The sequence below is a fragment of the Carassius carassius genome, chromosome 9 (genome assembly GCF_963082965.1).
Source record: "Carassius carassius chromosome 9, fCarCar2.1, whole genome shotgun sequence".
Lineage (NCBI taxonomy): Eukaryota > Metazoa > Chordata > Actinopteri > Cypriniformes > Cyprinidae > Carassius > Carassius carassius.
Window position 1 is genome coordinate 26,853,799 of NC_081763.1, and position 12,705 is coordinate 26,866,503.

A 12,705-nucleotide genomic window follows, 5' to 3' on the forward strand; every position below is an offset into this window, starting at 1 on the left:
ATAAACAGATTACTTTAGTGAAAAAGTACACTTTAGTTTACTTTGAAAAGGATTACTTATTGTTTTAGTTGTCGGTGGTTGAAAGAGGTGGGGTATTAATAGTGCAGAATGTTAAGTTAATAAAATCTGAGTTGGCACCTGCTAACTTGATGTCCCATGCTGAAAAATCCAACAAAAGAAGTTTGAAATAATTATTACAGAAATAACAAAATACTTTGTTAAAAAGTTAAAAAATACTTTAAAAGAATGTAAATAAGTATGAACTGAATGAAATATTTTCAAGCTCTTGACTGCATGTTAACTGTAAATGAATGAAAATGTATTATGGATAAAATTATTCAAAATATATACTAAATATATTGTAAAATATATTAAATGCCATCAGCTTTTTTAACCACTTAAGTAAGACTTAAGTACATCTTTTACATGTAATTTCATAATTACCTGTGGTCATTGAATTATGGATCAAATCTACAGCAGAATGTACTGACAAGCAAAAAAAAATACTTTAATGTTATAATTACTGAAATCTATACAATATATATGTATGTATGTATGTACCGGTATGTATGTAATCACACATTTGTAATGATAATTTAGTACATTTAAAATATATTTGCTTTAGATGTGTGTCAATATGTTAGTCAATACATCAAAATATAAGTGTTGACTTAAAAACATGACAAAAGATTAAAACACAATTACTTCATATAAAAAAACGCTTATTTTATATGAATTTGACAATTTTGCAAAGTGCAATTAAGTTTTACATAGTCATGAAAGTATATTCTCTTTAAGTAGACTTAAGTGGTCTTTTATTTCATTAATATTAGATTATTTGCGAACACAGTTTTGATTTGAAGTACAATACAAGTGCATATTCAATACTATTAAGTGCACTTAGTTTTCAAAAGGGTTCGATTTGGCTAATAAACTATGGTGCTTAGCAAAGAAGTTCTGAAAAGTCTGTTCGATGTCGCATGCATCAGTATCGAAAGAATACTGGTTAGGAACACTACAAGGAATGTAAAGCACAAGACTATAGCCTTATGGCCCTGCAGATGTATTATTCACTAATCCAATCCCCTTGGGTCACAGCAAGTTTGAACAACAAGCTGAGAGTTTGGCTGCTGTTAAGTTTGCTGATCTGCAGCCAGCTCTAAGTGTGTCGATCTACTTGGAAGCTTCAAGATGCAGTCACGTTTAAATCAAGGCCACAGCTGGTTATGGATGGTGTGTCATTATGGGATAGAGTTATGACACACAGTCTAGCCTGAGATAGTTACACAAACACCTGACAGGTGACAGGTGACAGCTGCCAGCGACTCACTTAAAAAAAAAAAATGCTATCTCTACTTCCACTATCTCATGTTTACGATCCCTTGAAACATATTCACAGGAATGTTGTAAGAAAACACTTTGTAGCATTTAAAAATAACTGCTATTGATGCTTTATTGAATTACAGATTTAATGAATCTATAATTGCACAGGTATAATGAGATTAACCACAACTTTTGGCATGTGTGTCAGCTGAAACAAGGATCCTAAATTGAAAATGCCCTCCTATTTCTATGGTCTTCCTTTCTCTCATCTGTTGATTAAACATGTGGAAAAAGTTTGTCCATGCCAACCAAATGCCTGCCTGAAAAAAACAGGACTGCATTTTATGGCATTATTTATTTGTTTAGCAGATGCCTTTATATTGGGCTGGCCCAAAGCATGGCAACAGACTAGTAAAAAGGCAGTGCTAAAATTCAGGCGAGACTCAAAAACAATGGAAAACATCAGGTACTCATTTAACTACTTCAGACAGGGTTGTGTCAATATGCTGTGCCATTTATTACATTACAAAGACCTTGTAAATAAACAAATTTTTCGGTTCAATGGCTATTGACTGACAGACATGCATAAACGCGCCACCTAACTCAGCCACATCTGTTAAAGGGGTCATATGATGCGATCTGTAAGGTTGCAAAGACTAAAGTCTCCAATCCAAAGAGATATTCTTTATCAAAGTTAAGAATCTGCCACACCCCCTTAAACGGCTCGTTCAAACACGCCCCCATATGTTTATGTCACTATGTGGAAATATTTGCATAATGCCACCCAAATGTTCACGCAAAGAAAGAAGGCTTGGTTTCAGTAACTGCAGTTAGTGTTGAAGCAGTCATGTCAGGGAGATGCTGTGTGTTTCTAGGTGAAAGCAAAAGCACTTTATTTGGTCTTCCGAAAGTAGATGCATTTAGGAATCTTTAAGATTACTTACAACAGAACAGCAACGCATTTTATGGATGACCGTTTCGTGAACCTAGGAGGTCATTCTGACTGTAAGTATGTATTGTTATTATTTGCTATTGAATGTTCAAATGCAGAGTTCTGCGTGTCGCGTGTATGTGTGTGAGAGAGAGAAGGTCACACAGTGGAGTCAGTTGTCTTAACCGTCCGTGGCTTGTGTACTACAAAAACACATATGAGCTTCATCACTGTGTCTGTCACACCACTTCGTTCCCCTGTCAGGCTTGAACTGATGGTAAAACTAAGGACATTATTAAGTCCCTTAACATTTATTTAGAAAGATAAATCTCGCGATTATAGTAAACGGCATTACATTTCCGGCGAGTGTTTGCAGTGTTCAGCCAATCACAATGCACTGGGTCAGTTGGCCAATCAGAGCAGACTGTGCTTGTTGGAAGGAGGGACTTTGTAGAAAACAATGCGTTTGAGAGAGGCCGGGCATAGAGGACCTATAATAATGTACAGCATTTGAAAAATAATCTGTTTTTTGAACATTAAAGCATGTCAACATATAGTGTTACACCAAATACACAAAATAATGATCTTTAAATAAGAATAATATGACCCTTTTAATGTTAATTGGTTTAAGTCCATCAGTTTGAGGTGAAATGTATTTGACAGTTCATTACATATATCCGTGTAACTAAGTGAGATATGGATGATTGGAGAAGAAAATACAGCCACTTGAGAGGGATAGTGTCTTTTTTTTTCTTTCTATACACTTATGTTAGCTCTTATTTAAATAAACACGTACACATAAGTGCATGCAGAAACAGGTCAGAAAGTGAGTGGTGTTTATATGTCTGAGCAGCCATTTAATCTGCATCAGGATAGGCCCAATTATCACAGGATGGTACCTTTCAGCCTTGCAAACGTCAGACATCTCGACTCGACATCTCATCTAAAACCATAATTCTGACTGCTGTCCAATCCAAAAGTCAAACAAAACAAAAAATTGCCCCAGACAATCTTTTGAAAAATGTACAAAACTGTTCACAAGATTGGGGTCGGTAAGAATTTTTTGTTTGTTCGTTTTTTTAAAGAAACAAATCCTTGTCATTAGTATGGAAACATTAAATGGATCAAAAGTTACAATAGATTTCTATTTTAAATCTTTAAAATTTTCTAAGAATCTCTCGCTGTGAGAAATGCTGCAAGCGGAGTGATAGAAATGGTAAAACGGTTACCGCGGTGATATTGATATATCGCGGTGAATATCTCATAGGTGGAAAGACCTCTCAGCCAATCAGATTTGAGGACCAGAAAACTGTCGTATAATACAGTTTTACTGTATTTTGATTAAATTAATGCAGCCTTGATGAACATAAGCACATTACAAAATCTTATTGACCATCACGATTTATTTCTTGAAAAATAAAAGAAACAGGAAAAAAAAAAGAAAATGAAAAATTTTTGTTATTTTATAATCCTGTAAAGTGACATATCTTCTCTGTTAATATGTTAAAACTCTACACATCATTAAAAACTATACACATGAAAATAATACAATTACAAAAAGGTTGCTTACAATAGTTTTAGATGATGTATAGTGTGTCACATTGCAATGTCACAATTTGAAATGTCATATCTACCCACTTCCAGCTGAGATAATACAGGTACCTTGTTCTCAAAGTGACAATAACTTGTGTACCAAATACTTGGAATGAAATTCTAAAGGGAATGAGTAAAACAGAGCATTGTTAAATATCTGCCCTCTGACTTCAGAGAAATTCACATGACAGTAATAACAGTGGCCTAATAGTCTGAGGACAGGAGGAGAAATGCCTCCTCTTAGTGGGAATTCTTTCAGCACATTCCCAAGATACCCAGCTCATAGTGAACATATTCTCAAATGCTCTCAAAACAAAGCATCCCTGATGCAGTCCGTCATGTTGTTTCTTAAGGAAATACAAATTAAAGGTGCATCAACATTTTTATGACATTGAACCAATAATATTTCATAATGACTAAAATATTCAGTCAAGCACTGTAAGAATACCAATGTTTGAAATATTGCATGGGAAATGATTATGCCTACAAATGACCTTAAATGGGCACAAAGGCAATGTGTTTACAATGGCTTCAGTAGTAGGATAGCAAAAGAATCATGCCCACTATAAACCCTGAGCCAACAAGTCCTTTACAAAGTAGGCCCTTCTCTACTGAAATCTCCTGAAATCTAGGGAATGTTCCTCCACCAGCTTGGTGGAGGAACTGTTTGTTTTATTCACCTGTACGCTTCAGCCAAGTGCTACTCTCACAGATCTACCTGTAGCTATGTTACACCTGTCTGGATGTGGCCATCTGGCACATCTCAAAATGCTTATGAAGTGAAGACGGTTTTCCAGCATCCCCTCAAAGAGCTGCTGAACAAATTCAAATCTGTAGCAAATGCAAATTACTTAGAATGCTTGATGAGTGAACCTACTCACCCCATAAACACATTTATGTGTACACCTAGCACTTGCTCTAAACAGATAGTTCACCCAAAAAATTAAAATTCTGTCATTATTCACTCACCCACATCTTTCCAAACCTGCAAGAATTTATTTCTTATGCTCAACACAAAGGAAGATATTTTGTCCAAAAACTATGCAATCAGTTCACACTTAAATACATAATTTTATACTAAAGTGTACTTCTTTTTCACAAGGTTATCGATTTAATAAAAATCTCTCATCGAGTTTGTCGCATTACATCCCTCTTTCCCTACGCAGGAGGCTTCCAAAAGAGGTTGGGAAAACAAAACCACGAACCAACTCATACATGGCAATTACAAACCGAATTCTGGAAATGTTGGGATGTTTTTTTAAATTTGAATAAACTGAAAACTAAAAGACGTTAAAATCACATGAGCCAATATTTTATTCACATTAGAACACAGAGAACATAACAAATGTTTAAATAGATAAATTTTTTACTTTTATCAACTAAATGAGCTCATTATAAATTCGATGCCAGCTATAGGGTCTCAAAAAAGTTGGCACTGGGGCAACAAAGGTCTGTAACATGATCAGCTATGAAAGGGATGTCTTAGAGAGGCAGAGTCTCTCAGAATCAAAGATGGGCAGAGGCCCCAATCTGTAAAAGAGTGTGTTAAAAAATTGTGGAATACTTTAAAAACAATGTTCTTCAATGTCAAATTGCAAGGGCTGTGCAAACCTCATCATCTACAGTGCATAACATCATCAAAAGGGACAAGACTGAAGACCTTTGTTGGATACCCGTGGTCTTTGGGCCCTTAGACGACACTGCATCACTCATTGGCATGATTTTGTCATTGACATTATTAAATGGGCCCAGGAATACTTCCAGAAACCACTGTCGGTAAACACAATCCGCCATCCCATCTGCAGATGCCAACTAAAGCTCTATCATGCAAAAAGGAAGCCATATGTGAACATGGTCCAGAAGCGCTGTCGTGTCCTGTGGGCCAAGGCCATTTAAAATAGACGGTTTCAAAGTGGAAAAGATTTCTATGGTCAGACAAGTCCAAATTTGACATTCTTGATGGAAATCAAGTCATGTGTCCTCCGGGCTAAAGAGGAGGGAGACCTTCCAGTGTGTTATCAGCATTCAGTTTAAAAGCCAGCATCTATGATGGTATGGGGATGCATAAGTGCATAAGGTATGGTTAGCTTGCATGTTTTGAAAGGCAATATTAATGCTGAAAGGTCTATAAAGGTTTTAGAGCAACATATGCTCCTCTCCAGACAACATCTATTTTAGGAAAGTCCATTGTGTATTTCAGCAGGACAATGCATAACCACATACTGCAGCTATTACAACAGCATGGCTTCACAGTAGAAGAGTCCGGGTGCTGAATTGGCCTGCCTGCAGTCCGGATCTTTCACCTACAGTATTGAGAACTTTTGGCACATCAGTAAATGAAAAATATGTCAAAGACGACCATGAACTCTTCAACAGTTGGAAATCTATATCAGGCAAGAATGGGACCAAATTCCAACACCAAAAATCCAGAAAAACGTCTTCAAACTGTTGTGAAAAGAGGAGATGCTACACCATGGTAAACATGCCCCTGTCCCAACTATTTTGGAACCTGTAGCAGGCATAAATTTTGAAATGAGCTCATTTGTCCATAAAATTGTCAAATTGCTCAGTTGAAACATTTTTCATGTTCCATTGTGAATAAAATACTGGCTCATTTAGTTTTCATTTTATTTAAATTTAAAAAAAGTTCCAACATTTCCGGAATTCGGGTTGTACTATTTTTTGTATATTATATGATTACTATTCCGATCTATCCAATTAAACTCTGAATGAACCAGTGCAGTGCTTTGGTTGAAGTCTATTAAAACATTGTTACTGATCTAATGTTTACACTCTATGCACTAAAATCTGCAACATGATATATTGTGGTTTATACTTGCTGCACTAGCCATGAACATCCTTTAAGCATCAACCTTGTGTTTCTGCTGTCTCCACAGTTCTTACATTGTGCTGCGACTTTATTTACTGAAAGCAGTTCACTTGGGATAGGAGTCTTGGCAAAATGATTAGCTGTAAAATAAACTATAATTTGAGGGAACTCCCTTTAGTGTTCATCAGTCTGACTCGAGACACATTGACTCGAAACCACAGGAATATTTACCACACCATGAGAATTACTCCGGCGTTCTCGAGTTTCTCTCTAGAGATTTTTAAAACATAAGACCACCAAACTAATATATATATTTACTTATTATGAAACTTATTATGAAACACTATTGTAATTTTACATACAACTGGAGTCAGATATCAGTACTAAATCTGTGAAAAACAACATTTAACACCCTTCTGAGGCTGGATATAATTGAATTACTGGTCCTGACCCCTGACCTCAAGGGGCCTTGAGCCAAACCCAGTAGACAGCAGAAGCAATGAAGCGAGAAGAGATGGGACAATGCAGCCCAGACACGGCCAAAGGCACTCCAGATACGCTCTCAGCTCACCACACCTCAGCCACAGTCAATCTCTATTTACACACACTTTAACACTCTTTCCATAATAGACAAGCACAAAACACAGTTAAAATCTCAGATTTCCTTCTGTGTTGTGTCCGATCCGATTTCACCTCATTTGTCTTTCAACAAAGTCTTTCATTTGTTCATACTTTTCCAGGTGAGCATAAGATGGTGGCTTTATGCGTGGAAGTAATCAACTGAGATCTCCCCGATGGACTAATGCTAAATGGAACACATGCACAAACTGCTCTACAAAAATGTTGAGAGCTTGGAGCATAAACGTGATTGAGATTTGATGATTGGAAGTCGTTCAGAATGCTGTTAGAAAAAAAACTGGAAGCTGCCCCACCGCAGCAGCAAACTCTTTCCCTCTAAGAGTAACATTCCTCTAATAGCACAGTTTGGACGGAACGAGATTGTTTATTACCACCCCATTTCCCGCAACATGCAACTAGATTCCCAGCTGAAAATAAAGAAACAGGGAGTTTGGCTTCTCAGTTGCAGAATCGTCCATTTCTCTAGTGTGTTGAGATTTTGATGGCAGTGGGAGCAGTATGTGGGCATAGAGACGGCACTGTGGAGCACTGTGGCCACTGACCACTGTACTGTATCCAGCGTACTTAGAGTGTGGGAACTACTGAGTGGACGGCACTATTGTGCCAAGGAGCTGAGCATCATTACACATCAGTCCCACATTCTTCTGCCTGTAAAGTTTGTTCTGTGATATTTGTTCACTGTGAGACATCCAGCAAGGTCCACTGTAAGCAGGTCCACAAAGGTAACACCTGCGTCCCTCTGTCCCTTGCTGAACACTGTCCCCCACCCCATTATACACATTAAACACGCAGACCCTCCCAGTTTAAGACTGACCAGACAGAGCTTTGCATTATGCAGTTTCTAAGCTTTAAATAATGTACAGCAACTATTATTGTATTATTGTTAAATAAAAGGGTGGAAATGTTTTTTTGTCTTTGTCCCAACAGCCAACTGCAGGTTACTTTACTCTAGAAGAAGGGTATCCATTCCTGTTCGTAGACGGCCAATGTCCTGCATAGTTTAGCTCCAACACACTTTTCTGGAAGTTTCTTATCTGAAGACCTTGATTAACTGGTCTTAGGTTTATTTATTTGGGGATTGAGCTAAACCTTGCAGGACAGTGTCCCTCCAGGAACAAGTTTGGACACCCCTGCTCTAGAACTAGCATTAACTGGGCTAGCCTGTAAATACAAATTTTACCATGAATTTTAGATTTTATTTCTGATTTGAAATATGTTATTGGATCATACTTTGATTAACAGCCTTCCCCGATTCAAACATATACTGTAAGTGCTGCACTTGCATGTCTAGAAATTGATTCCCGGGTGGTTACAAATATGGCCGCAAAGTAAATGACTTGGGGACTTTATTCGAAAGCAGCAGGAGAGGAGAGGTTTACATGGATATCATGATTTAAATGAGGACATCGGTCCTTTTGAAGGATCATAAGGCCTTTGATACGAAATACAGTATAAGGTCATATAGAAAAGAGGATGGAGCTCTGCTTCTGTGAGCCAGATGTTTGTATTGTTTCTGGATGGAAGACACAGTTCGCACAGCAGCACTGATGGCCCAAGTTCCTCAGCAGCAGGGAGGCATGTCTGTTTAGAGCAAGAAAGGGCTTTTTGAGTGGAATCCCCCATCCTTATTGGCCTCTTCTCTTTACATAATCTCCATTGTAAAGGCCATGTGAAAGGTGAGGATTGGGGATGGCAAGGACCAGGCATGCACGAGGCACATGTGATAACCATAAAGAGAAGATGCAACATAAGAAATAGTCCTTCCACAGCACTCAAGGCCTTTTTTGAAGATGAGACAGATAGACTGGATATAAATATAAGGAGAGAGAGGGAGGAAAGAATCCCAAACAGAAAAAAATGCCTTTGTTCACCATGTCAGACATTATAACACACTGTGGCTGCAGAGTCCTAAAGTTAAACACATGAACTAACACCAGACTTTCTCGGGGCAATCAAATACCCGACTGCTGACTCAACTAACCAGATCCTGCTCCGTCATATCAGAAACCACTGCTGCACCAGACAGGAGTGATACCACTGTGACTGCACATCTCACATCTTCTCTGTAGAAGTACATTATACTGAAATGAAGTCTGACTTATATTACCTGATCAACATATACAATGAATTCATTGCAATTACTGATTAAATCTAGGTCCTCTTTTTGCTTTAATGTCACTAGCACTCAAGCTACGAACATAAACTGCACAAGTTTGTGTAAAATGATGATCTTGATGAACTCAATCTCCACTGCCTGCGCAAGGAGTCACGTGGTCTAATGTTACTTTGCTTAGTTAATTAGTGATCTAGAAATAATAAATATCTCTTTTATATCATAATGCTTCTTTGGTTAATTTTAGAAAATTCTACAACTTTATTTGCAGGTTTCATTGGAAAAATGTATAAGCCTATATAGGTTACACGCCTAACTTTAAAGGACGTGAGCATCAGAGAATTAGATGCAGTTATTTTAGTATCATTAAGATACTATTATAATTTTTTATAAACATTTTGAATCAGATTTTACTTTATATTTTTCATTTTAATTTGTCAGATTTCTAGTAATTGTGTTGTGTTTTTTTCCTAATGTTTTTTTATTTATTATATATGTCCATATAGTTTTTATTCATTTTATTTTCAAATTGTAGTTGTTTTAGCACATCAATTTAAACTACATTACTTGTCATATACTACATAAAAGACCAACACCATTTTTGCATAAAAAATACATTATTAATGTAGGGCACACCCATATTTCTGACATCAAAACAAGTTTTCAGGTGAAACTGCCCACATCTATGCAGTCTGGTCTGAGTTATGGTGTTGACATATGTGGCCAACTGCCCAAGAGGAATTTTAACCTACTGGAGTTGGTCAGGAAGCACTCCTTCACCTATATCTCGAGTCAATGTTAAACTGTTTCACAGCAAACCGACATGGGTTACGTGCAAACTCAAACATGACATGACAGTCTGCTGGAATTTCCTTCCTTGACTATTCCATATATGTGAGTCAGGTAATTAAACCTGATCAATTAACCTAATAGAGCTTTCTAAAATCAAAAGAGTTGTGAAAGCAATTAAAATGGGTATAATAGAAAAACATAGTACCACGTTAAGTGTTGTGAATTGTAACACCATCCGCTGAAGCAGCTGAAGCTATTAGAGGAGACCACCACCCTCCTGAGGTGACAACTCATGCATTACTTTGTTCAGGATAATGGATGTTAAATGACAGAATTACATTTTGAATCAACAAGTTTGTGTATTTAATTTGAAATATAACCAAAATCATTGAAAAAGAAAATGAAGGGAGAACAAGAACATTTCACATCAAACGGTAAAATTGTTCACATAAAAAGAGGGTGGAGTTAGGTAGGGTGGTGATGGGGATTGGGGATGGCAAACATTTTTGAGCATGTAAATTTGATTCATGGAAAATGTATGAACGAAAACTCCCAAACTCAGTTAAAAAAACAGGTTCCATTATTAGAAAAGACGTAAGCTATATTAATTGTTTTAAATAAGGCGTAATCCATGTTTGAATACTAAACACAGCTGCAAAACACCGAATAAATCACGGGAAAAAATCAATATGCAGTCTTAACTAAAGTGAAGTGTGTTGGAAACCGGCTTTTTAGGAAATCTAAAAGCGTATTAGTTGCTGTCAATCATCCTTAAACCCACTGAACAAATTCAAACCAGCGGAACATTTCAACATTTATCTCAAGCGTCCTCCACATTAACGAGATATCGTCATAAAACGATTGAGGTAAACAACTCTAAGAGACACGCGACATTCCCGCAAATTCACACGATAACAAAACATGTTGCGCAACTTCTAAAGCACGGGTTATTGACTCGCAGCGGCATCTGTAACAAGTGCACAGGAAATAAGTATGTGCCAACCTAAGCTTTCAAACTCTGAAAATGTTAAAAACAAAAGAGCACCGTTAAAAACTGTTGGTTGAAGTTTAAATGTAGGCTACTTTACCTGCATGCGTCGTTGTGGTGCAGAGAGAGAGAAGCAGCGGCAGTATCGCGCAGAATGCAGTCTCCTTCAGCCGCTTCATGTTCAGGACCCGTTACCTCCACTCAAGCGCTTGGAGATTACGACTGAGAAAGCCCAGGACCCATAAGCGTACAGAGAGAGAGAGGCAAGTGCTGCTGCGGTCCTGGTCTGTAGTTTTTCCTTGAGTATCCTCCTCTCCTCCAAGACCGCTAAACTCTGTCCCTCTCATTTAGTTTCTGCCTTCTCTCACTCCTTTCCAAACTTTCTCCCACGTCCCTCCTCTCCCTCCAAAGATCTCCAGAATCCGATGCTTAACGATGCCTCCAGAGGACATGTGTAAGAAATTGGATGTGTTGATGTGTTGTGTTTTATATATATATATATATAAACACGTAAAATACATAATGAAAGCACACCATAAACTAAGCCGATTAACTGGTCAGATTCAAAGACCTTCTTATTAAAACCAGCCAAGCTAAAATCCAAATGTATAGCTACTCAATACTTACTCAAAACGAGAAAGAATATATATGCATATACATATATGAATAAACGATTGATTGATTGAATAACACTGTAGGTGATGAAGCCTTGAACTTCATAGTAATAAAAGAATGAGAACTTGAACACTTTTGGTCAGTTAATGAAGCGTAGTGGGAATAATTGAAAGGTTATCTGCTGATCTTGCTCCTCTCAGACTATAATGCACCCCCAGCAACAAGATCATGTCTCCATGATACTCACAATGTGGACGGTGGCCCCGGGCCACTCCAAATGGCACTAGTATTTATCTTAACACATCAATTCAGATTACAGAATGATTATCTGTCCATTATTCACTCTCCTCAAAATTCAATATGGGAAATCATGTCTTATGACATTGCGCTTTTTTGCATGCCAAGGCTGAGATGCTTTGCATATAAAAAAGGGAAATCCCACCAGGGCCTACTTTCATTGACACAATATATACTTTATATATTGCCTGTAAATTTTGCAAAGCCGCTGAAGCACTTTGGCCAGAAATTCTGCTGCGGTTTTTGTTTGGACTCGCAGACTGACAAGCCTTTACGAGATTGATTCCTCTAATTGACAATAATTAATGGAGCTGACATCACCATAACCCAGGCTATGACAGACCTTTGTGGATGAGCCAGCACTAATAAAGTTTAAAGAGAAACAGAAGAAAGTAGGAAAAGTGATGCTCTTGATCCTCCTTGGGGGGAAAAGACAGAACACAAAATTGGGGGAAGTGTGGGACACACTATGAAATGTAACAAGCTTTCTTTTCTTCATTTTCTCTCAGTTGTATCCTGCATCCCCCTCACAGCATGACCTTGTACATATTTGTCATACAGGAAATGCTTGCTGCTCTCAGGTC

General features: G+C 37.5%; 1 protein-coding gene across 2 annotated transcripts in view; it reads right to left on the reverse strand.

Annotated features, from left to right (window-relative positions):
* Nucleotides 1-11,560, reverse strand: part of LOC132149449 (collagen alpha-1(XI) chain-like) — a 49,665-nt gene extending 38,105 nt beyond the window's left edge. Inside the window, exon 1 of one of the 2 annotated variants that reach the window (XM_059558694.1) lies at nucleotides 11,310-11,560. In XM_059558694.1, coding sequence (XP_059414677.1) covers nucleotides 11,310-11,388 — 79 coding nt within the window. In that variant the 5' untranslated portion in view covers nucleotides 11,389-11,560. The remainder of the gene's footprint in view (nucleotides 1-11,309) is intronic. The other variant, XM_059558695.1, reaches the window with a different exon arrangement.
* Between the last annotated feature and the right edge of the window lie 1,145 nt (nucleotides 11,561-12,705).